Source organism: Chlorocebus sabaeus, chromosome 16, assembly GCF_047675955.1.
Source record: "Chlorocebus sabaeus isolate Y175 chromosome 16, mChlSab1.0.hap1, whole genome shotgun sequence".
Taxonomy (NCBI): domain Eukaryota; kingdom Metazoa; phylum Chordata; class Mammalia; order Primates; family Cercopithecidae; genus Chlorocebus; species Chlorocebus sabaeus.
In genome coordinates, this window is record NC_132919.1 from 71,242,977 (window position 1) to 71,266,759 (window position 23,783).

The 23,783-nt window shown below is 52.1% G+C and overlaps 1 protein-coding gene across 1 annotated transcript; it reads right to left on the bottom strand.

Moving 5' to 3' along the window:
• Nucleotides 1-1,678: 1,678 nt before the first annotated feature.
• On the bottom strand, nucleotides 1,679-16,827 carry IGFBP4 (insulin like growth factor binding protein 4). Its single transcript, XM_008012787.3, has 4 exons — nucleotides 16,174-16,827; nucleotides 7,420-7,577; nucleotides 6,457-6,591; nucleotides 1,679-2,958 (listed from the first exon to the last, which is right to left on the bottom strand). The coding sequence occupies exons 1-4, from the start codon at nucleotides 16,520-16,522 to the stop codon at nucleotides 2,824-2,826; spliced, it is 777 nt and encodes a 258-aa protein (XP_008010978.1). The 5' UTR covers nucleotides 16,523-16,827; the 3' UTR covers nucleotides 1,679-2,823.
• Nucleotides 16,828-23,783: the final 6,956 nt, after the last annotated feature.

Below are 23,783 nucleotides of genomic sequence, written 5' to 3' on the forward strand. Positions count from 1 at the left end.
CCCTGAGGCGGGATCACCTAATGAGCGAGAGTCCACTCATCCACAGCCAGGCGGGACATGTGTGTTCCGTGAATGTCTCACTCCCTCTCTCCTCACATCGCACACGTGTTCACACTCAGACACGCCACATATACACACCACACAAATGCACACCACATATACACACCACACAAATGCACACACCACATATACACACCACACAAATGCACACACCACATATACACACCACACAAATGCACACCACATATACATACCACACAAATGCACACCTTGCCTTCACACATCAAACAGGCATGCACACCCCCAAAAAGCCCATACGCTCTCACGTTTCAGGTATCACTGCGTCGTACTCACTCACATGCACACACACATACTCCACAAATGCATGTGTGTCACGAAGGTACACCCAGGCCATGCACACAGCTATTTTCAAGCCGACTGGGCTTTTTGGGGAGGCTCATGAAAGAAAAAGGACCTCCTACCACCACTGCCAAGGGTGCAAGGCTAGAGCATCGGGAAGGGGCCTAGAGACAAGGGGGGCTGAAAAAGATGCCTTAGGGAAAGAGTTACTTTCCCTTGGCCTGGGCTCCAGAAGGAGGGGCCTCTGTGAAGAGTGACTGGGGCTGAGGGAGCAACCCTCAACCCCGCTTTGTTCTTTATCTCCTGCTGCTGGCAGCCGCCGCCGTGGTGCCTCAGGGAGACCAGATGGCTGCAGGACTTTGCTGCTGGGGCAGAGCTAGAGATGGAACTGCAGACCCAGCCTCAAGATGCAGACCGGACAGGTGCCAACAAAGTTGGGGCCCAGTGAAATCAGAAGCCTGGGAGCGCCTCTGGAGCTGGGGAGGGGGCTGAGAATCCAGGACACAGCTAGACAGGAGGGAGCCCCCGCAGCTGGCGGCAGGCTCCATGCAGCATCTCCAGACTGCCTGCAACCTCTTGGAAAAAGGCCCCCACCGAGAGATCAGCTTCTGCTCCCAGACCCCCTACCCCCTGCCACACACACGCGCGTGCGCGCACACACACACAGACCCCCTACCCCCTGCCCCCCCCCTACACACACACAGCACAGAGGTGTGGGAGGGGAGGGGCATTTGGAGGATGGCCAAGAATCCAGGCATACCATGTGAGCACAAACTCTGAAGCTGTGGCTGGCACCGAGTCTACAGCAAAGTCAACCCCTCCCAGCCTCAGAATCCAATCTCAGCACAATGCCCGAGTCAGAGATCTCGGCAGTCAGAGCTGTGGAATGTGCTGAAGCATCTACCCCATTTCCCCAAATGCAGGGCAGTGTCCCTGCCCCTCCCCAACAAATTATTAAATCAAATGCAGATGCAAGCCCAGTCCGCCCGATGCCCTAAGAAATGCCCCAGCCCCACATGCCAGCTGACCCCAGACACAGCTCTGCCCCCACAGGGCTGTCCTTGGTCACGCCCCCCTTTCAGGAGCCATTGTTTGCCCGGAGTCTAAGTACAGACAGCACAGACTTTGAAGCCAAGGAGTTCTCTAGGAAACTTCCCTTGCAGGGAAAAGGAAGGTGGATTGGCCATCCTTCGGCAATCCCTTACCATACAGGCAGGTGTAGGAACCACACAATGCTCACCTCCCAAAATCTGTCCCCCTCTCTCCACCCGTGGTGCATCCCTGTGTCTAACTGAGAATAAATCAACGAAACACAATCCTCTGGACACTTTTTGGTTTTGTTCTGTTTTGTTAAAAAAAGAAAAAGAAAAAGAAGAAAAGACATCATGGCCAACTGGTAAGTTCCTAAGTCTCCTTCTGTCCAGTCAAGCCAGAAGATGCCCAGGGCAGTAGGGAGGTGTGGGGAGAGAGGTGTAGGGGAAGGAGATATGGAGAGGGAGGCAGAGCCACAGGGAGTGAGCCACTGGAAGGACAGGGTCATCCCGGTGACTTCATGGCTGTGACCACAAATGGGGTAGGGAACAGGACCCAGGAAGCCCCTCATCCCCTAGCACGTGGGTCTTCTCCATTAGGCACATTCAGTCCACTCTTGCATTCTTTCTTCCCACCCTGACTGCTCAAAGAAATGCACCCCACCTCCCTAGCCCTCTGTGCTTCAAGTTTGACCCCTTCCCTCCCCCACAGCAGGGCTCTCAGCTGCCAGCCAACCAAGCAGATGGTGCAACAACCAGACCTAAAGGAAGGACCTGGGGAAGAAGAGAAAGGGAGCCTGGCAAGTCTGAGCTTTGGGAGTGGGTCTGGACCTCGTGACCATTACACCATCTGCTACCCCACGCTTCCTTAGGCTCCCACCCTCTGACTAGCTGGAGAGGAGGGACGATGGTCAAGGTACATGTGTCTTCTCCTCTGACCCTGGGAATGAGATTTTTCTTCTCCCACAGACTTGAGCTCTCCTTATAGGAGTGTCTCCACATGCCAAAATCAGAGGAAGTCAGAATAAAACCTCCCAAGGCTGAAAACTGGAGCTGGCATGTAGTATGTGGTCAGTAAATGGTTTTAGGTGGCTGGATGAATGAAGGAATGATTGAGTGAGTGAATCCAGGATCGATCTGGAAACACACCAGGGCTCAGACCTCTTGGGCTAAGTGCCACTCTCAGTCCTCTTGGGCTGTGTAATACCAAAGAGAACACCCCAGGCTCTGGCTTACCCCAAGGGCACACCCATGCTCACAAACACACACACACACGCACACACACGCACACATGCACACGTGCACTTGAGGGAAACTTCTGGGCTGCAGGCAGAGACAGGACTCAGACTCAGACTCCACTCTGGGTCAGCTCTGCAGCCTCCAGAGCACGGGAGTAGCAGGGGACGCTGAGCCCCTGGCCTGCTGGCAGGCCTCACTCTCGAAAGCTGTCAGCCAGCTGGTGGCAGTCCAGCTCCCCCTTCGGCTCCAGGCCCCCCGGAAGCTTCACCCCCGTCTTCCGGTCCACACACCAGCACTTGCCACGCTGCCCATCCAGAGCTGGGTGACACTGCCAAGAGAAGGGCATGAGGAGTCAGTCCCAAGGCAGGAAAAGAGACCCCAAGTGGCCCACCCCAATCCCAGCCCAGCCCCCAAGTCAGACGGTTGCTGCTTCAAGATGGCCTCTGAGGGCGGTGACTCTTTTTTGAGCATGGGTCTTCTGAGCTCACTGAAGCAGGGAGAACACGGTCAAGAAGGAAAGGTCCAGAGAGTTCTAGAAGGCTGGACTTTAAGAAGGCCCTCGGGTTTAAAGGCACAGCTGGATTTGAAAGGCTGGGTTCAGGTCGGAGATGTTTTGGGTACATATTCTGATTGGGATGGGATGTTAAGAAAGGGATTATAGTTATGAGTAGGATTCAAGTTGGGATTAAGGTAGGACCAGGAGAAGAGTTGCAGTTGAATTAGGAAATACGACTAAAATTTGAGTTGGATGAGTTGGGTGAGGGTTAAAGCCCAGGTTAGAAACACAATTGGGATAAAGACAGAGGTCAAGATCAGAATAATTAAAGTTAAGCGAAAGTTTGGGTCAAAACTAGACAGTAGGGGGTTCAGGGGACGCAAATGTATATTTCAGTGTGAGAATTAAACTTGGAGTAAAGGATGGCTTAAGGATCAGAATTGGTCTGGGGATAAAGTTCAAGTGTCAGAACTTTCAATGGGATAAAAATCAGAGGAAGAGGCCAGGCCTAGTGGCTCAAGCCTGTAATCCCAGCACTTTGGGAGTCAGAGGCAATGGATCACTTGAGCTCAGGAGTTTGAGACCAGCCTGAGCAACAAAGAGAGACCCCTCTATCACTATGCAATTTTTTTTTTAAATTACCCTGGCATAGGCCGGGCACGGTGGCTCACACCTGTAATCCCAGCACTTTGGGAGGCCGAAGCTGGCAGATCACGAAGTCAGGAGATCGAGACCATTCTGGCTAACATGGTGAAACCCTGTCTCTACTAAAAATACAAAAAATTAGCCAGGCAGTGTGGCACGCCTGTAGTCCCAGCTACTCAGGAGGCTGAGGCAGGAGAATGGTGTGAACCCGGGAGGCAGAGGTTGCAGTGAGACAAGATCATGCCACTGCATTCCAGCCTAGAGGACAGAGCGTGAGACTCCTTCTACAAAAAAAAAAAAAAAAATTAGCCTGGCATGCAGGCATGGTGGCTCACGCCTGTAATCCCAGCACTTTGGAAGGCCGAAGCTGGCAGATCACGAAGTCAGGAGATCGAGACCATTCTGGCTAACATGGTGAAACCCTGTCTCTACTAAAACTACAAAAAATTAGCCAGGCAGTGTGGCACGCTTGTAGTCCCAGCTACTCAGGAGGCTGAGGCAGGAGAATGGTGTGAACCCGGGAGGCAGAGGTTGCAGTGAGACAAGATCATGCCACTGCATTCCAGCCTAGAGGACAGAGCGTGAGACTCCTTCTACAAAAAAAAAAAAAAATTAGCCTGGCATGCAGGCATGGTGGCTCACGCCTGTAATCCCAGCACTTTGGAAGGCCAAGGTGGGTGGATCACTTTAGGTCCGGAGTTCAAGACCAGCCTGGCCAACATGGCAAAACCCCATCTCTCCTAAAAATACAAAAAATTAGCCAGGCGTGGTGGCAGGCACCTGTAATCCCAGCTACTCAGGAGCTGAGGCAGGAGAATCGCTTGAACCCGGGAGGTGGAGGTTGCAGTGAGCAGAGATTCCACCACTGCACTCCAGCCTCGGGAACAAGAGCCAAATTCTGTCTCAAAACAAAACAAAAAAAAATTAGCCTGACATAGTTGTGTGCCTGTGGTCCCAGCTACTCAGGAGGCTGAGGTAGGAGGATCACGAGAGCCCAGGATGTGGAGGTTGCAGTGAGCTGTGATGGTACCACTGCACTCCAGCCTGGGAGACTGAGTGAGACCCTGTCTCTAAAAAAAAAAAAAAAATGGGAGAAGAAAATGCATAGAATTATACAACACAAAAAGTGAACCCTAATGTAAACCACTAATTAATAATAATATACCAATATTGGTTCATCAATTGCAACAAATATAATGTAAGATGTTAATAATGAGGAAACTGAGGTAGAGGACAGTACATGGAAACTCTGTACTCTTGCTTGTTTTCTATAAACCTAAAACTACTCTAAAAAATAAAGCTATTAATTGTTTCCTTAAAATTAAGAGAAAAAGGTGTTTTTGTTTTTTTGTTTTTGTTTTTGTTTTTTTGAGAAAGAGTCTTGCTCTGCCACCCAGGCTGGAGTGCAGTGGTGTGATCTCGGCTCACTGCAAGCTCCGCCTCCCGGGTTCACATTATTCTCCTGCCTCAGCCTCCCGAGTAGCTGGGACTACAGACACCCGCCACCACGCCCGGCTAATTTTTTGTATTTTCAGTAGAGACGGGGTTTCACCGTGTTAGCCAGGATGGTCTCTATCTCCTGACCTCGTGATCCGCCCTCCTCAGCCTCCCAAAGTGCCGGGATTACAGGTGTGAGCTACCACACTCGGCCAAGAAAAAGTTTTTTAAATTGGGACGAAGATAAAATCCGTGTTAGGATAAAGGTTAGAAATAGGCTAGGCATTGGTTTTGGGGTGCCCTCTCTGGCCCTTCACTCATACCCTTTTCATGCCATCCTGGGATGCACAGACCCAGGGCAGCCTTTGTCCTTATATCTAGGCCTCCACTGGCTGAGTGGCAGCTCAAATTGTGGGTTTATCTATAGCTCATGGAGCAGGGCAATGGGTCTGTATACACCCACAAAGAGCTCCAGGCTAGGGTTCCCCAGGCCACACCCAGCAGGAGGCACACCAGGCCCTGCCCAGACAGGCCACCCATTCTGACAGGCCAGAGATGGGCTGAAAGAGGCCAACCCTGCTGACCATCCCAGCCTCCTGGAGGCTTGTCAGAGGACCCCAGCTTCCAAGGGCAAGAAGGAATAGGGAAGTTGCTGCCTTTGTGTCTTCTCTCCTGCCCACTCCTTCCTCTGCTTCTACCCAAAGTGCCTGTCTCCAACCATCCAGTCTGGCTTTACCTCCACCCTTGCTGTACTCCAGGTGGTTTTGCTGCTCGCCCTGCAGGGAGGGGGAGGCTGAGTTTCCTCCCTGACTCCTCATGACTTTGGCCCTCCATTCCCAGATGAAACCTCACTCAGTGGCAGGAGGAATTACTCACAGGAATAGAGTAGAGTGAATGAGAGAGTGTTGGGAGCCAGAAGTTGTCAGGGTTGCTAGGTCTGTACCAGAGATGGTGAAATCCAGGGCTGAGGGAAACTGCCCTGGATAGGGAGGCAAGATCTGCTGTTAACTTGCTCTATGACTCTGGACTAGCCCGGGCGCTTTTACTTCTCTCTGGATCACCGTTTCCTCGTCTCCAAAATGAGTGACGTTTTGACGCTGATGTAGGGTTTAGGGAGGCTCCAACGGGTTGGGTTGGGGTTGAGGAGTTCCCCCTTCCTGAGATCTCCATCCTGGACCATCCTGCGGAGAGGCCGGGAATGCCCCAGAGCTGAGGCCAGGGGCAAGCCGGCGGGAGACAGAGACCCACCTGCTTGGGGTGGAAGTTGCCGTTGCGGTCGCAGTTGGGGATGGGAATGATGTAGAGGTCCTCGTGGGTGCGACTCTGTGAAGCGGCCAGCCGCTCCAGGGCCCGGTGCAGCTCGCTCTGGCAGGAGCCCTGGGGCTGGAGGAGGGGAGAACAAAATTGCTCAGCAGAAGGAAGAGAGGCAGGAGGCCCAGGCCTGGGGTCAGAGCTAAGTGGGAACTAAAGGCCCCAAAAGGAGGCCCGAGCCCCGGGAGCTGGGCAGGACCCAGTGAGGTGAAGAGAGGGGCCTGGGTCCAGAGGACACAGTGGGGAGGGCAGACACATGAAGGAAAGGGTCTCGAGCCAAAGAGCTTCTTCAAAGGAGGGGTGGGAAGTGAGGGGACACTGTGGGGAAAGGGGCTGTGGGAACCTATGCAGAAAGCCAGGGAGGGGGTGATTTCTATGCAGAAGGGACAGATACAACTTACAACTGACAACTTGTAAGACCTTCAGAAGGGACATTAGCCAGACCCTGAAGCAGGGTCCCCAGGCCCCCTGCTATGGCCAGCATTTATCCTTTGGTTACTGAGAAGGTCTGGGGTGGGGAATCCAAAAAAGGTCAAGAAACCCCAGGGCACTTTGGGCAACTGCTTTTTACCAACCGGTATAAAAGTTTTTCAGTATTTAATAATACTGAATAATATTTTCAGTATTTTTCAGTATTTAATAATCACTTAAGCTGTCCCGATGGATATAACTGATGGGCAGGAAAGGAATCCCAAGGAAGGGAATGAGTGCTTTCTCTGGGTCCTGATGACTCACACTAGTTGTACCTTGCACACGGTAGTCACCCTAGAATGTGTGCTGAATGAACACGCCACAGATCTGGTGATGATGGTGTATGTGTGTGTGCCTGCTTGGGGGCGAGGGGCGTGTGTGTGTGTGTGTGTCTATGCACATGCACATTTGTGCATCGGAGGTCCTTACCACAGGCCGGGCATCCTCCCGGGGCGCCCCATTGACCTTCATCTTGCCCCCACTGGTGCTCCGGTCTCGAATTTTGGCGAAGTGTTTCTGCAGGCACCTGCGGTCATGGGCACTGCAGGGGCTGAAGCTGTTGTTGGGGTGGTCGCCCTCATCCTTGTCTGCATTCAGGTCACGATAAGGAGAGGTCAGCACCAGAAGAGGTCAGAGCATCACACCAACCCAGCCTCCCACCCACGTTCTCCTTCCTGGGGATTCTCCGGCTTGGAGCTGGAGAAGAGCAGGGAACCTGGGGAGCAGGAAGAAACAAAAGCAGCCCCCTACCTCCTCCCCTCTCCCCTGGATCTCTCAGAATATTCCTCTTGAAGTCCTTGACTTGTCCCTCACCCCACCCAGGCCAGTGCTCAGATGAGTCACCAGCTGCAGCTGCCCAGATGGCAGGAGGGTCCCCTGGGCCCTGCAGGGAGGTCTGAGGCAGGCAGGGGGGCCCCCTGCTGGATCCTGTCCCCTTTCCATTCAGCTCCTCCTGCCATCCCCCTCTCCATCTGATCGTTCTCCCTGTCGCCTTTCCTGATTTTTTCGGTGGCTGGCTGAGCCAGCCAGGGGATCCCCAGGGCTGTGGGCTCTGCTCACCCTCTTCCAAATGGCCAGAATCAGAGTTTCCATGAGCAATGAGAACTCTAGCCCAAAAGGCTCTCCCCATTGGCTGGGTGGGAGAGAGTGGGAGTTAGTGTATCCGCCTGCATGAGGAAGAGTGAGTGTGTGTGTGTTTGTGTGTGTGTGTGTGTGTGTAATACAACCTGTGTGGTCCCAGGACCACAAGAACAGCCTCACACATTCCTTCAGTCCCCCACCTGGAAGTTTCCCTTCTTAGACTTCAGACTCCATCCAAAGTCCATAGGGGTTGCCCAGAACCAGGGCACCTGGGATCTGGAGACAGGAGTGATGAGGCTGGACCTTCAACCCCTCTGTGGGATCTCCTGAAGGCTCTATCTGAGCTCAAGAAAAACTTCATCTAAACAGGGCATTGTGGCTCATGCCTGTAATCCCAACACTTTGGGAGTCTGAGAAGGGAAGATTACTTAAGGCCAGGAGTTTGCGACCAGCCTAGGCAACATGGCAAGGCCCCATCTTTACAAAAAATTTTTAAATTAACCAGGTATGGTGGCATGTGCCTGTAGTCCTAGCTACTCAGGAGGCTGAGGCGGGAGCATCACTTGAACCCAGGAATTCCAGGTTAACAGTGAGCTATGATCACACCACTGCACTCCAGCCTGGGTGACAGAGCAAGATCCCGTCTCTTAAAAAATAAAACAAAATACATTTTTAAAAAAAAGAAAAACCCCATGCTCGAGTCCCAGAACTGTAACCACTGCTCCTCCCTCCAGGCAGTCAAAACCAGATTACAGGGCGAGCTGGAGAAAGAGGTTGAAAGACCTCTCTACAGATCAGAGCCACCTCTGAAATGCTCAGGCTTGGCAGCTCTCTGCCGGCCTGAGTGCAAAGCCCCTGCCAGCATTCCAGATGTTGGCAGCCGGACAGGAGGTTACATCTGGTTTGCGTCAGGATTTTTTTTTCCTGAGGAGTTAGCAGGTTCCTCCATGCGTGGCAGCGATCCCAGAGCTGCCTCTGGGTCAAATGGTATTTTTCTGCCTAGCCAAAGTTTGGGGGTTGGTTCTCTTTTCATTCTCCTAGTTTGGGGGGTGTAGGGAGAAATATGTGGATAAAAGCAAACAAGGCAAGGAGGAATCTAACCAGAAAGTCTTTGTCAATAACCTTCCACACCAAAGGTTATTAATAAAATTCACTAAGGATGGAAGAAGATTTTTGTCACAGTGGAGGGCTGGCTTAGAAAGAGGAATAAAAGGAAAGAAATAAACAGAGGAGACAGATATAATCCATCCTTCTGCACATTTAAAATCCCAAGGACAGTCCAGAGGGGACTCCAGTCCTACATCAAGTTCCTAAGAGTCAACCAAAGAGAAGACACTATAGCAAGACCCCCCAGCCAAGGTAGACAGCAAAAGAAGAAGCATAAACTTCAGAAGATGAGGATTGTGCCAAGGAGCCCATAAGAAGATGGATCCTGAGCCCTCGGTTAGGAACCAGAGAAAGATCTGGGATCTAGGCCACTCCTTGGAGACCCTCCCAAGGAATTCCTCCAGCCAAAGAAACCTAAACTGGCCCAGTGATCACCTCCCTCCATGCCTCCACCTTGCACAAAGCCATAAGGCTTGAGGATGGAGTCACAGTGTTTCAGGGGTGTAAGCTGGAGCTGGGGAGTGGAGAGAAAGAGGAAATGGAAGACCTCAAAGAATTAGAACCAGGCTGGGTGCTCACACCTGTAATCCCAGTGCTTTGAGAGGCCAAGGTGGGAGGATCACTTGAGGCCAGGAGTTCAAGACTAACGTGGGCAACATGGCAAGACCCTGTGTCTACCAACAAAGAAAAAAAAAGAAATAGCCAGACGTGGTAGCACATGCCTGTGGTCCTAACTACTTAGAAGACTGAGGTGGGAGGATCACTTGACCCCAGTACATCAAGGCTACAGTGAGCTATGATTGCGCCACTGCACTCCAGCCTGGGTAACACAGCGAGACCCTGTCTCTTAAAACAAAAACAAACAAACAAACAAAAAAATTCAAGAACTAAAGAATCAGAACCAAATGTCAGAAGGACAGAGGCTGAGCTGAGATATGAACAAAGGCCCCACCATGTTACTTAGGTACGACTGGAGGAGATCACGTAGACTTGTTTGCCACAGCCCAGGACACTAACACCAGGGGGCACCCTTCCAACCTGGAAAGCCTTTGTTTTTCCTGAGTTTGCTTTCTTGTAATGACCATAAAAGAAAGTACTAGGGGCCAGCCGGGGTGGCTCACGCCTGTAATCCCAACACTTTGGAAGGCCGAGATAGGTGGATCGCTGAGCCCAGGAGTTCAAGACCAGCCTAGGAAACATAATGAAACCCTATCTCCACAAAAAATTAGCCTGGTGTGGTGACGCACACGTGTAATCCCACCTACCTGGGAGGCTGAGGTGGGAGGATCACCTGAGCCCAGGAGGTCGAGGCTGCAGTGAGCAGTGATCAAGCCACTGCACTTCAGCCTGTGCAACAAGTGAGACCCTGTCTCAATTTTTTAAAAAAGCAAGCACTATTTTGTACAGTGATTCATTCCTCTCAGTAAATGGGCAGAATATGCTTTGGTTCAAGGAGTGAGGAAAGTTTTTCAGGAGTTCAAGGAGAGGGGAAGAGGTTTCAGGAGTGAGCTCCCATCCTGGAGGTGTGGAGCCTTAGGGTAGCAGCAGCCTCAAAAATCTCAAGAGATATGGAATAGAAGCATGACCACAACGATGCTTTCCATGTTGAGTTTCTTCTTCTCTCTCTCTTTTTTTAAGAGACAGGGTCTCACTATGTTGCCCAGGCTGGTCTCCAACTCCTGGCCTCAAGTGATCCTCCTACCTAGACTTCCCAAAGTGCTAGGATTACAGGTGTGAGCCACAGTGCTGAGTTTGTATGAGTCAAAGTTCACAAACAACTAACCCTCAGAGGATTGTTAATGGATATTTGGGATGTTTACCATCAAGGAGGATTATGTATGCTCATTGAAGCCTAGGGCTGCATGGGGCACAGGGTGAGCCCAGAGGCATGGCTCATGCTCTTGGGTTAGTGTGGCCCCATGTCACATCAGGGGTTACCTGGGAAAAGCTGAGCCAGCAGCCTGCCTGGCTTCTCCCTTGTTAGGGTCCCCATTAGCCATCCTACTTATCCCCAGTTCTTGTCTACACGGAGTAGAACCCACCAGATAGGGAGAGTAGCTCCCTCCCTAGTCTCATGGGGACACAGGGTAAATCTGTATTTGCCTACTCACACACAGACAGGCTGGGGCTCAAGAATCGCAAATGTATACAAACAATCACGTGTCCAGACACACACTCATCCACATGTGCCTTACCCACATGCACTTGGGCACTCTGACCCTGCCCCGGTCAGAGACACAGAGCCAGGGCAGGGCATGCTGACTTCAACAGCTTCTCTGCACCGTGGTTTGTTGACTTTCCATGTAATCTGTAACTTTTCCTTGCCCAACACTGCTTAACTGGCAGACTGAAGAGCCACCCCAGGATCCACCCCTAAGCACTAGGTTTTTGTGGGGGTAAGGGTTACAGCATTGAGTCTCTTGATAACGTTAACCTTCTCATCTCCAAAACTGGCTAAATACTTGCTATTTTCCAGCCACCTGGTGCCACTCATCCTGGTAGTGCCCTCTGGAGAAATTTCAGTGCCTGTGGGTTCCCCTCTGAGCAGGAGTGGAGTCAGACCTATTCCCCTGAAAAGTCTGACCTCCAAAAAGCTTGTTTGGGAGATGGGACTTCCAAGCAGGCTTGGTCCTCCTATAGCCCCCAGCTTGGAGCTAAGCCAGCTGACATCTGGCTATAGGGGAAACCTCAGTCTTTGCTCCAGCAGCAGAGGAAGGGAAGGCGTCAGAGAGAGAAGAGGCCACACAGCTGTGGCACCACCGGCTGCAAAGTTTGTGGCAAAAGTCAGAGGATTTCCTCTTTCCTGTTGCCTGATTTTACCCTCATGATTTCTCCCCAACACCACCCCCTGGCCCCTGAGAGACACCCAGGCTATGCACTGAGTGGGCCCATCCATCCCGACCAGAAACTTCAGCTGTGATCCCGAGGGTCACCCACCTGTCCTGCTAGAAAGGTCTTTTCCCTCTTCCCCTAGACTCTGGCTGGAGAAGCCAAGACCACTGGTGCTGGGTACCAGGCCCTTTCTCTGAGGTCTGGCTCAAGGGGTATCCCCCCAACAGCTGTGTCATGCTGCCAGCCTCAGAATAAAAAGTCAGATAAGACAACTTGGCCTGTTCTTCCCATGGTGACAGCAGCCACCCCACCCCTCTCAACTCCTCTGAATGTTGCCCCAAATTTGCTCCCTTGTCCTACTGTTTCCCTAAGTCCTAGCATCGGCTTCTTCTTCATCACCATCTTCATCGTCACTTCAATTATTGAGCTCTTACCCCATGCCAGACACCCCAACGCTGTGAGGCAGGTCCTGTTGCCCTCCCCACTTTGCAAATTAGGAAACTGAAGTAGACTTGGTGGAAGGGGAGGAGGAGAGACTTAGCTCTGCACCACTCTGTCTTTAAGTGGAAAGACTCCTGATACCCAAGGCACCAATACTGCTGGCTTTGCCAGCACTAAATTAAAAACGGGAAGCGGCCATGCTCCTCCCTCCCCCTCCCCACAAGGCACAGAATTTCTGGGAATGCCCTTGTTCCCATGACATAACTGGATTCCCAGTACTGAAGTAGGGGGGCAGTCAGTATTTGCTGCATTGACTAAAAATTAACCCAGCCTGCCTGTTCCCTAACCCTGTCCCAAAGGGACTGAGAGTCCAGCTTAGGAACTCCCCATCCAAATGCTGATCTTTCCGCTGTCCACTCCCCCAGATTCCATGAGCCGAGGATCAGTACCAAGATGGAGAGTTGTGGACTTTTGACGCACATACCCCGCCTCATCTCTGATGGCCTCAGTGGTGTTAAGCCACAACCTGGCCAGCTCATGGAAAGCTGAGACAGGAGGGCGGGCGGGGGTGGCTGGAGATGGAAAGGGGAGATCTGCCCCTGGGGCAAACAAGAGGCAGCTGGACCATAGCAGCCAAAGAAGGAGGCATACCAAGTGGCCACCCTCCCCCAGCCACCTGCTGACACTCAGCCTCAAAAAGAAAAGGCAGAAAGAATAGATGGGTGCCCTCGATCAAGCTATTCGCAGGCCAGTGGGCCCAATCCTTGGGACCTAAAGCAGACAGTGGCCTACTGACTGTGTAAGGCTAAAAAGATGGGTGGGTAGGGGCTTGGTCACCTTATCTCACCCACAGACCCTGCAGGGCTGCAGCAGAACTCTAGAGAGTGCCATTTACACGGTGCCATGTGGCCCAGGTCACAGCAAGGAATTACTTCTATGATGACTAGGAGGTGTGGGAGGGCACGGGCATAGCTTGCTCAGTAGGTACCTCCAGGCTTCCCCTGTCTCTCTCCAGATACCTGCATCCATTGCATGGCTGGAGGACAAGGCAAGGAGGAAAGGAGAAGGGGCATTACAGACCTTGGCTGTGTCATCCAAAGGGGACTTAAAGCCGCCCCATTCCAAGACACTGTTGTTTGTTTGTGTGTGTTTGTTTTTTAGACAGAGTCTCGCTCTGTCACCTAGGTGAAAGCATAGTGGCGCAATCTTGGTTCACTGCAACTTCCACCTCCCAGGTTCAAGTGATTCTCCTGCCTCAGCCTCCCGAGTAGCTGGGACCACAGGCGGGCACCACCATGCCCAGCAAATTTTTGTATTTTTAGTTGAGACAGGGTTTTACCATGTTGACCAGGCCTCAAATTCCTGACCTCAGGTGATTCACCCTCCTCAGCCTCCCAAAGTACTGAGATTACAGGCGTGAGCCACTGTGCCCAGGCTACCCCCTTTTTTTTTTTTTTTTAACAAAATAGAGAAATAGAGTTGCCCAGGCTGGAATGCAATCATGTGATCATAGCTCATTGTAACCTTGAGCTTCCCATCTCAGACTCCCAAGTAGCTGGGACTACAGGCATGAGCCACTGCAGTTGGCTATTTTTTTTTTATTATTTTTTTTTTTTTTGTAGAGATGGGGGTCTGGCTATATTGCTCAGGGTGGTCTCGAACTCCTGGCCTCAAGTAATTTTCCCAAAGTACTGGGATTACAAGCACGAACCTCCACACTCAGACCCTAGACACTCCTGGAGACTCCTGGAGGCCAGTTTGCATTACATCCAGAGGACAACCACGGACTTTTCATGCCATGCCCTCCCCAAACCCCTAGAGGATCTTATTTTCCTCCACTACAGGATGGAGTATTCCTACCCAACCAAAGGATGAGGTATTCCTATGCAGCCCTTTGAGGGCTCTTCTGTCTTGCATTCAAAGTGCTGAGAGAGGAGGAGACTAGCAGCCATCCTTATCTGGTGTCAGATACCCTCTGGCTGGTGGAGGATAGAGATTCAAAGGGAACATGACCCTGTTGTACCCTGAGAACCCAAGGGCTCAGCCTTGCTCCCAGTGTCAGTACTCCTCCTCTACCACTGCCTCCGGCATCTCTGCCCCAAGATTAGCGACTTTCTCCCCCAGGACCCCCCTTCCCAGATATGCCGGGTGCCAGGCTGGCATTTCTCCGAGAATGCTTTCTGCTGACCCATCTCTCCCTACCCAAGGGCAGGAAGGGCAGAGAGGCCCGAGGCCCAGACCCCTGGAGTCCACCTCCTTCCTGTTTTCCCTGCATCCTGCTCTCCTCGGCTGACAAGCTGCAGAGGATTGAGGAAGTAGAGGGTTTGGGACCCAGGACAGGAAGCTTGGGGCTGGAGTCCCAGTATCCGGACTGCAACAATGGAAGCTTCAAGCACCAGGAAAAGAGACAGAGACAGACAGAGGCACAGGAGAGCAAAACAGAGCCAGAGATGGAATGAGAAACAGAGGCATAGATACAGAAAGGCAGACAGAGAGATTCCCAAAGTAACAGAGAAAGACAGAAACAGTGACAGAGACACAGAGAAACAGCAACAGAAAGAGAGGAAGAGAAGCAAAGCAACTGAAACAGAAACACGGAATAAAGTGGAGAAAGAAAGGCATGATGAGCAGAAGACACTGAGGAAAACAGAACTGGAGAGCATGACTAGTGAAACTAGAGGCTGAGAGACAAATCAGGAAGAACAAAAGAGCAAGAGAAAGAAGGAAAAGACACTGAGAGTCTAAGAAGAAACTGAGAAAGGTTCACTGAGAAACAAAAAAAGAAAGTGTAACAATGAGGTTAGGGCAAGGGCCTTCTCAGAGTCTCTCTCTCTCTCTCTCTCTCTCTCTCTCTCTCTCTCTCTCTCTCTCTCTCTCTGTCTCTCTCTCTCTCTGTCTCTCTCTCTCTCCCCCCCCCTCCTCCCCCACCCCCCTCTGTCTCTCTCTGTTTTTCTCCCCTGGCCCTCCATCCACTTCTCTATTCCCTAACCCACACACATGAGGTTTCTGCAGCTCTGGGCTGGGAGCCAAGACTTTTCTGCCACCTCAAATCATACCTGCTTGGAGAGAAGAACAGGGGGCCTGTATACCAGGGCAGGCAGAGGTGCCCAGGCCTGGCAGAGGGACCCCTGTCTTCCCACCGCCTCTCAAACAACAAGGTGACCTGGTTCCGGGCTTTGGGGAAGGGCAAGTCTAATGCCCCTCACCGCCAAAGTCCCTCTAATTTGTGTGTCCCACTCCACCACTGGACCATGTAAAAAAAAAAAGTTCAGGCTCTAGCTCCCCAGACCACTGGGATTTCACCCTCGGCCTGGATCAGGAACAGAAAGCTTTCCCCCCTCCCCCATCCTCCCCAACACACACCCCCACCACCATCCTCCAGTTCTCTGGCCCTGGACAGCTGACTTAACTGGACCTTAATCTGCCACTCTTGCACCAGCAGCCAGGCCTCCCACTGGGACCCCCTCATCAAATAGACAGCCCTTGGAGGTTTCAGATGGAGCGATGGGACAGTCTCCCTTGGTGATGGCAACAGGCTGCTAGGGACTTGGTAGCAGTTTCCTTGGTGAGCCCGTCCCATGCCAGTCGGGCCCTGCCACGTACCTGCCTTCTCTTCAACTCACGGGAGATTTTTAAGGGCCTTCCAGGGTGGCTGGAATGGGGAAGAAGCCGCTGGGAAAGGAGTGCACTCAGGAGGGAACTGGGAGGCCAGGGGTACCTTACCAGAGGGCTGCAGGCTTTCCTGGATGGCCTCGATCTCCGCCAGCTCCATGCACACGCCTTGCCCGTGCATCAGTGTGTGCAGGGGCTTCTCCACCCCCCGGGGCGGGTAGCAGCGCAGGCCCGAGCCGCAGCGGGGGGTGTACACCCCGCAGGGCATCCCCAAGCCCAGGGCGCAAGTGGCGCAACAGCCGCAGCCGGGCTCTCGCACCAGCTCCTCGCAGCCCACGGGGGGGCGGCAGCGCGCCAGCTTCTCCTCGGAGCAGGGCGGGCAGTGGATGGCTTCGTCGCCCAGGCTCGGCCCGGGCCCGGCGGCCAGCAGCAGGGCGGCCACGAGGCAGAGGGGCAGCATGACCGCGCGAGGACTGGGCGCGGGCGCGGGGCGCGGGGCGCAGGCGGGGAGCGCGGGCGCGCGGGCGGGCGGCGGAGGGCACACGGCAGCAGCGCCTGGCGCGCCTAGAGGACCCGACCCGGAGGGCGCGGGGAGACTGGGCGGCCCGGCAGGCGAACGGGGACGGAGCGGGGGAAGTTAGCAGGCGGACCGGAGGGGAGCAAGCCTGGCCGCCGAGGCGCTGCGCCGCATCCTCGGCCCGGCCCAGGCAGGCGGCGGGCGACGAGGGGGCAGGGGCTGAGCGGCTGCCCGGGACCGGCTCCCCCGGACTTTATACTGGTCCCTGGCCACACCCCCAGCGCCTTCCCAGAGGTGGGGGAGCCGGGGCGGGCGAGGGGGAGAGGGAGAGGCGGCCGTTAGGGGGAGGGGGCGCTGTCCTGAGTCGCCGCCGCCGCCACCGCCGCTACATCTGAAAGTCCTTTTCTGCCGAAGAAGGAAGCGGCGCAGTTTGGAAGCCGTGGCAGGCGCCCAGAGCGCCTCTGAACCAGAGCCCCGGAGGGGAGGCAAGGGAGAAGGGAAGCCAAGGGGCTGCTGCGGGGCCCCCTCTCCCGACCTCGGAGGAGTCTTGTCCCGCCCCGCCAAGGCGGCCTCAGTCTCCCACCGAGAAAGGGACCTCCTAGCCCGAACTCGGCTCTGCGGATCTGGTCTCCCTGGACAGAACCCTTTCCACCCCACCCCGGTGCTTTCAGCCTCAACCGCTGGAGACCAAGCCTTGTGAGGTGCGGTAAAGCGTACAGGCACTTAGCTTGGGGCACAGAAAGGCTTGGTGGCCCTAAAACGTTAACAGGCTTCTTCCCACTTGCCCCTTGCAACCTCTCCCACCCCCGCAATCTCCCCAGGGCTCATCTGGGCCCTGGTCCACTCTGCTTCCCCAAGATGGAATCAGCAGAACCGGGGAGGGAGGTGCCACCGAGCCTCTTCCTCCTTCCTGGATGTTTGCCTCTCAGACCCACTCGTGGAGGGAGGCAGGCCTGGGAGATTGCCATTTGCAGTATGCAAGTTTTGCGTTGAACAACTCCAGTGGGGCCCCATTCCTTGTAGTCATTATGTATTTGTAGAGCTGTTGTGATTATTTCCCAGATGGCAGTGAAGGATTTTTGAGGGGCCTGCAGCAGTGGTTCACACCTGTAATCCCTACATTTTGGAGGCTGAGGCGGGAGGATCACTTGAGCCCAGGAGTTCAAGACCAGTCTGGGCAACGTAGTGAGACCTTGTCTCTATAAAAAAAAAAATTGTAAAATTAGCCGGGTGTGGTGGCGTTCGCCTGTGGTCCCTGGTACTCGGGAGCCTGAGGCAGGAGAATCACTTGAGCCAAGGAGTTGGAGGCTGCAGTGAGCTAGAATTATGCCACTGCACACCAGCCTAGGTGAAAGAAGGAAACTGTCAAGAAAGAAAGAAAGAAAGAGAGAGAGAGAGAGAGAGAGAGAGAGAGAGAGAGAGAGAGAGAAAGAAAGAAAGAAAGAAAGAAAGAAAGAAAGAAAGAAAGAAAGAAAGAAAGAAAGAAAGAAAGAGAAAGGAAGGAAGGAAGGAAGGAAGGAAGGAAGGAAGGAAGGAAGGAAGGAAGGAAGGAAGGAAGGAAGGAAGGAAGGAAGGAAAGAAAGAAAGAAAGAGAAAGAAAAGAAAGAAAGAAAGAAGAAAGAAAGAAAGAAAAAAAAGAAAGAAAGAAAGAAAGAAAGAAAGGAAGGAAGGAAGGAAGGAAGGAAGAAAGACGGGGAGGGAGGGAGGGAAGGAAGGAAGGAAGGAAGGAAGGAAGGAAGGAAGGAAGGAAGGAAGGAAGAAAGGGAGGGAGGGAGGAAGGGAGGGAGGCAGGGAGGGATAAAAGAAGGTAAAAGAAGGTCGGGTGTGGTGGCTCATGCCTGTAATCCTAGCACTTTGGGAAGCCAAGGTGGGCAGATCACCTGAGGTCAGGAGTTCTGGCCAACATGTTGAAACCTCATCTCTACTAAAAATACAAAAATTAGCCAGGTGTGCTGGCTATAATCTCAGCTACTTGGGAGACTGAGGCAGGAGAATCGCTTGAACCCCAGGAGGAGGAGGTTATAGTGAGCTGAGATTGCACCACTGCACTCCAGCCCGGGCGACAGAGCAAGACTCTGTCTCAAAAAAAAAAAAAAAAAAAAAAGAATTTTAAGGAAGGGATGCTTTTTTAATTCACCCAATGTTGCTACTTGGGCTAGTGTTGGGCCTGGCTTGACCCTCTGTGAAGTCCTATTGATGCCCCTATTCCCCCAACCTTGCCCAATCTTGCCCAAATTGAGAAGAGCCCTGCAGTAGCATTTGGAGCAAAGATCCATCTACTAGGTTCCCTCTCAGGACCCCCCTAATTCCCACCCATCCTCCCCTACAAGGGTTTCTGCTGTACTGGAGCTGGTTTCAGGATAAGGGTACCTGTCCAGGAATAATCAGTAACCCACTGTGGTTGGCTGGTTTGTTTATTTGTTTGTTTGTTTGTTTTTGTCTTAGCCTAGAAAGCTGCAGGTCAACCAAGCTGACATGCAGTTCAGAGACTCCCTTCCTGCTTCCCCAGGACAGGAGTCTTTTAGCCTCACAGGGGTTGGGCTACCTCCTACTTCCTGCAAGTGCAGACTGAGAGATGATTGCAGGGAGATTGGGACTGGCAGCCGGACCTGCAGGACAGACCAAAAAGTTGCAAACTGACGGCACCTACTGGCAACCATCAAGACTGCAGAAGGGCTGGAAAGTGATGGGGCCAAGATTCTGGGGTTCTCTCCATTCCATCTCACAGATGAAGTGGGGACCCTTTTTCCCTATATGCCTTGGAGAAGGGCAAACAGAACCAGCTTCCTCAAGTCCCTGGGGAAGCCCAGCCTGTGCCTGATTCAGAAAACTGCCCCCAGGCCGGGCACGGTGGCTCACGCTTGTAATTCTAGCACTTTGGGAGGCCGAGGCAGGCGCATCACGAGGTAAGGAGATCGAGACCATCATGGCTAACATGGTGAAACCTCATCTCTACTAAAGATACAAAAAATTAGTCAGGCATAGTGGCACGCGCCTGTAGTCCCAGCTACTGGGGAGGCTGAGGCAGGAGAATTGCTTGAACCTAGGAGGCGGAGGTTGCAGTGAGCTGAGATTGCGCCACTGCACTCCTGGTCGACAGAGCAAGACTCCATTTCAAAAAAAAAGAAAGAAAGAAAGAAAAGAGAAAAGAAAAAAAGGAAAGAAAACTGCCCCCACCCCATCACCACTGGACCCTGTTCTACCACCAACTTGTGTGAACTTGGAGTTTGACTCATCTTAGCTGTAACATGGAGGCAGAGCATCTCCACCCATCCTACCTCATGAAGCTCTTGTGAGAATAAAATGGAATGGAAAAGAATAGTTCTGCTCCCAATGCCAGACATGTCCCCTGGTCAGCAAACCCAAGAGGAGAAAAGGTGCCAGGACATAGAGGCAAGAGTGCAGGAGAGGCTGGACAATGTCATGCAGCATGCCTGGGATGAAGCGTGAGTGCAGGTGAGTGTGGGAATCTGGAAAGGCTGCCAGACAAGACATTCCCACACCTCAACCCCAGCCCCTCAGTCCATCCTCTGGTGTCCCTTTACCCCTCATCATTGGGTTAATTCCAAGGAGGCAGGAAGATGCACAGGAAGAGGCCTTCCAAGCACCTCCCACCATTCATGCAACACACATTTACTGAATACCTAATATGCACAGGCTTTATGCTACATACCAGGGATGCAGAGATGACCAAGATCACCCCCTGTCCTCAAGGAGCTCACTGCCTAATGAGGGAAGATAGTATGTAAATAAAATAAATCTGAGAAGTGTGCAGGTGCCCTGGGAGATGTTCATATGGGGCACAATGGGGATCCAGAGCCACAGGTGGTCAGTTCTACATTCAGGGCATACAGGCTGAAAGCCTTCATTAGAGATGATCCTTTTTCACAAGATGGCACTGAAGGCGAAGAAGGAAGCTCCTGCCCCTTCTAAAGCTGAACTCAAGAAGGTAGTGTTGAAAGGTGTCCACGGCCACACACAAAAAAGATCTGCAGGTCACCCACCTTGTGGTGGCCCAAGACACTGCAACTCCAGAGGCAGCCCAAATATCCTCGGAAAACTCCCCCAGGAGAAACAAGCTTGACTACTATGCCATCACCAAGTTTCTGCTGACCACTGAGTCCGCCATGAAGATAGAAGACAACAACACACTTGTGTTCATTGTGGATGTTAAAACCAACAAGCACCAGATCAAACAGGCTATGAAGAAGCTCTGTGACATTGATGTGGCCCAGGTCAACACCCTGATTCAGCCTGATGGAGAGAAGGCATATGTTGGACTGGCTCCTGATTACGATGCTTTGGATGTTGCCAACAAAATTGGGATCATCTAAACTGAATCCAGCTGGCTAATTCTAAATATATGTGTATCTTTTCACCATAAAAAAATTAAAAGAGAGAGACGATCCTTGAGCCAATGGCCCTCCGTGCTACAAGAATCAGCACAGTGCGAGCGTCAGGATGACCTGGATTCTGACCCCAGCTGTGCTCACTAGGCTCACTGGGCTCACTAGGAAACCTAAAACAAGTTGCTTTAGCTCTCTGAGCTTTAGGCCTTATCTGGAAAATGGGACTTTGCAGCAAGAAAGAGAGAGAGACCTATCCAAAGTGCCTGGCATGTGGTAAGCACCAAGTGTTTGCTCCCTCCTACCCCTCTTCTGCTGGGAACTGTAACTTCTCCATGGCTGAGAATCCCTGGTGGCAAGACCTGTGTCTCCCCCACTGAACTAGAGGCTCTCAGAAGACTGGATTTAGTGTCCGCCTTCAGCCTGCAAGTGTCGTGTCTGGGAGAGGCTATATAAAGAGCATGGGGCCAGGCACGGTGGCTCACATCTGTAATCCCAGCACTTCGGGAGGCCAAGGCAGGTGGATCGCTTGAGCACAGGAGTTCAAGACCAGCCTGGGCAACATGGCAAAACATTGTTTCTGCAAAAAAAAAAATACAAAATCTAGTCAGGGGTGGTGGCATGCACCTATGGTCCTAGCTACTCGGGAGGCTGAGGTAGCAGAATCACTTGAGCCCAGGAAGTCAAGGTTGCAGTGAGCCAAAATAGCTTACTGCACTCCAGCCTGGGCAACAGAGTGAAACCCTGTCTCAAAAAAAAAAAAAAAAAAAAAAAAAAAAATTAGCCAGCTATGGTAGCATGTGCCTATAGTCCTAGCTATTCAGGAGGCTGAAGCAGGAGGATCCCTTCAGCCCAAGGGTTCAAGGCTGCAGTGAACTATGAGTGCCACTGCATCCCAGCCTGGAGAACAGAAAGAGACCTGGTCTCTTAAAAATAAAATATAAAATTGTTTCTAAAAAGAGCAGCCGGGCGCAGTGGCTCACGCCTGTAATCCCAGCACTTTGGGAGCTCTGACTAGGACCCTCTCCAAGGCAGAAATCTGGCCCTCCTTCCCTGACATCTTTCTCAGCCCAGGACTCTACCAGAAAATGAAACCTCCTCTCCCACAGCATCATTGTCTGCCCCTGCCTCCTGGGTACCCTAAGGACTGGGAAGACACTCCTCCTGATGAATGGATGAAGAAAATGACTACTCCCTCCCAGCCTCCTCCACCTCCCACCCTAGCCGGCTTGTTACTTAGAAGGTCTCACTGGCTTCCTTGTTTGTACAATTTCCAACCTCTGCAGCGTTCAGGCTGGGCGTCTTAGAGAATAGATAGGAAGAGGCCGGGTGAGGTGGCTTACGCCTGTAATCCCAGCACTTTGGGAGGCCAAGGCGGGCAGATCATTTGAGGTTAGGGGTTCGAGACCAGCCTGGCCAATATGGTGAAATCCCATCTCTACTAAAAATACAAAAATTAGTCAAGCATGGTGGCAGGTGCCTATAATCTCAGCTACTCAGGAGGCTGAGGCACGAAAATTGCTTGAACCTGAGCAGCAGAGGTTGCAGTGAGCAGAGAGAGCACCACTGCACTGCAGCCTGGGCAACAGAGCAAGACTCCGTCTCAAAAAAAAAACAAAAGAGAGACAGAATAGATAGGAAAAAAGCAAGCTCAGTTCTCAGGGGGAAAGACACAGTTCGGCCCTGAGGGAACCCCTGAATTAATGGGCTTGCCCTAGGGATCATCTTGTCTGATTGAGTAGGCAAACCTTACGTAATAATGAAAGTTAGGCCAGGCGCGGTGGCTCACGCCTGTAATCCCAGCACTTTAGGAGGCCCAGGCAAGTGGATCACTTGAGGTCAGGAGATCGAGACCATCCTGGCTAACAAGGTGAAATCCCGTCTCTACTAAAAATGCAAAAAGTTAGCCGGGCATGGTGGCAGACGCCTGTAGTCCCAGCTTCTCAAGAGGCTGAGACAGGACAGTAGAATGGCGTGAACCTGGAGGTGGGTGGCTGAGTGCAGTGGCTCACGCCTGTAATCCCAGCACTTTGGGAGGCCGAGGAAGGTGGATCACGAGGTCAGGAGATCAAGACCATCCTGGCTAACAGGGTGAAACCCCGTCTCTACTAAAAATACAAGAAATTAGCCAAGCATGGTGGTGGGCACCTGTAATCCCAGCTACTCGGGAGGCCAAGGCAGGAGAATGGCGTGAACCCAGGAGGCAGAGCTTGCAGGGAGCCAAGATTGCACTCCAGCCTGGGTGATAGAGTGAGACACCGTCTCAAAAAAAAAAAAAAATTGACGTGTAAGATCACAATTCCTGATCTATTGGATGTTCTACTGTACACATTGCTTCCTCAAAGCCAAGGGAATTAATCCTTAATGGTATATATTATATATATGTTATATATATATCTCATACATATCATATATCATATATCAATCATATATAATATCAGATATATATATCATATATTATATATATATATGAGTTTATTAAGGAATATTAAACTCACATGATCACAAGGTCCCACAATAGTCCATCTGCAAGCTGAGGAGAAAGGAAGTCAGTTCGAGTCCCAAAGCTGAAGAACTTGGAGTCCAATGTTTGAGGGCAGGAAGCATTCAGCATGGGAGAAAGATGTAGGCTGGGAGGCTAAGCCAGTCTAGTATTTTCACATTCTTCTGCCTGCTTTTATCCTAGCCGCACTGGCAGTTGATTAGATTGTGTCCACCCAGATTAAGGGTGGGTCTGCCTTTCCCAGCCCACTGACTCAAATGTTAATCTCCTTTGGCAACACCCTCACGGACATACCCAGGATCAATAATTTGCATCTTTCAATCCAATCAAGTTGACACTCAGTACTAATCATCAC

Coding starts and splice junctions, on each gene's coding strand:
- IGFBP4 (XM_008012787.3), bottom strand. CDS start 16,522: ATGCTGCCCCTCTGCCTCGTGGCCGCCCTGCTGCTGGCCGCCGGGCCC. Junction 7,578..16,173: donor GGAAAGCCTGCAGCCCTCTG/GTAAGGTACCCC, acceptor ACCTGAATGCAG/ACAAGGATGAGGGCGACCAC. Junction 6,592..7,419: donor GGGAGGATGCCCGGCCTGTG/GTAAGGACCTCC, acceptor CCCCTCCTCCAG/CCCCAGGGCTCCTGCCAGAG.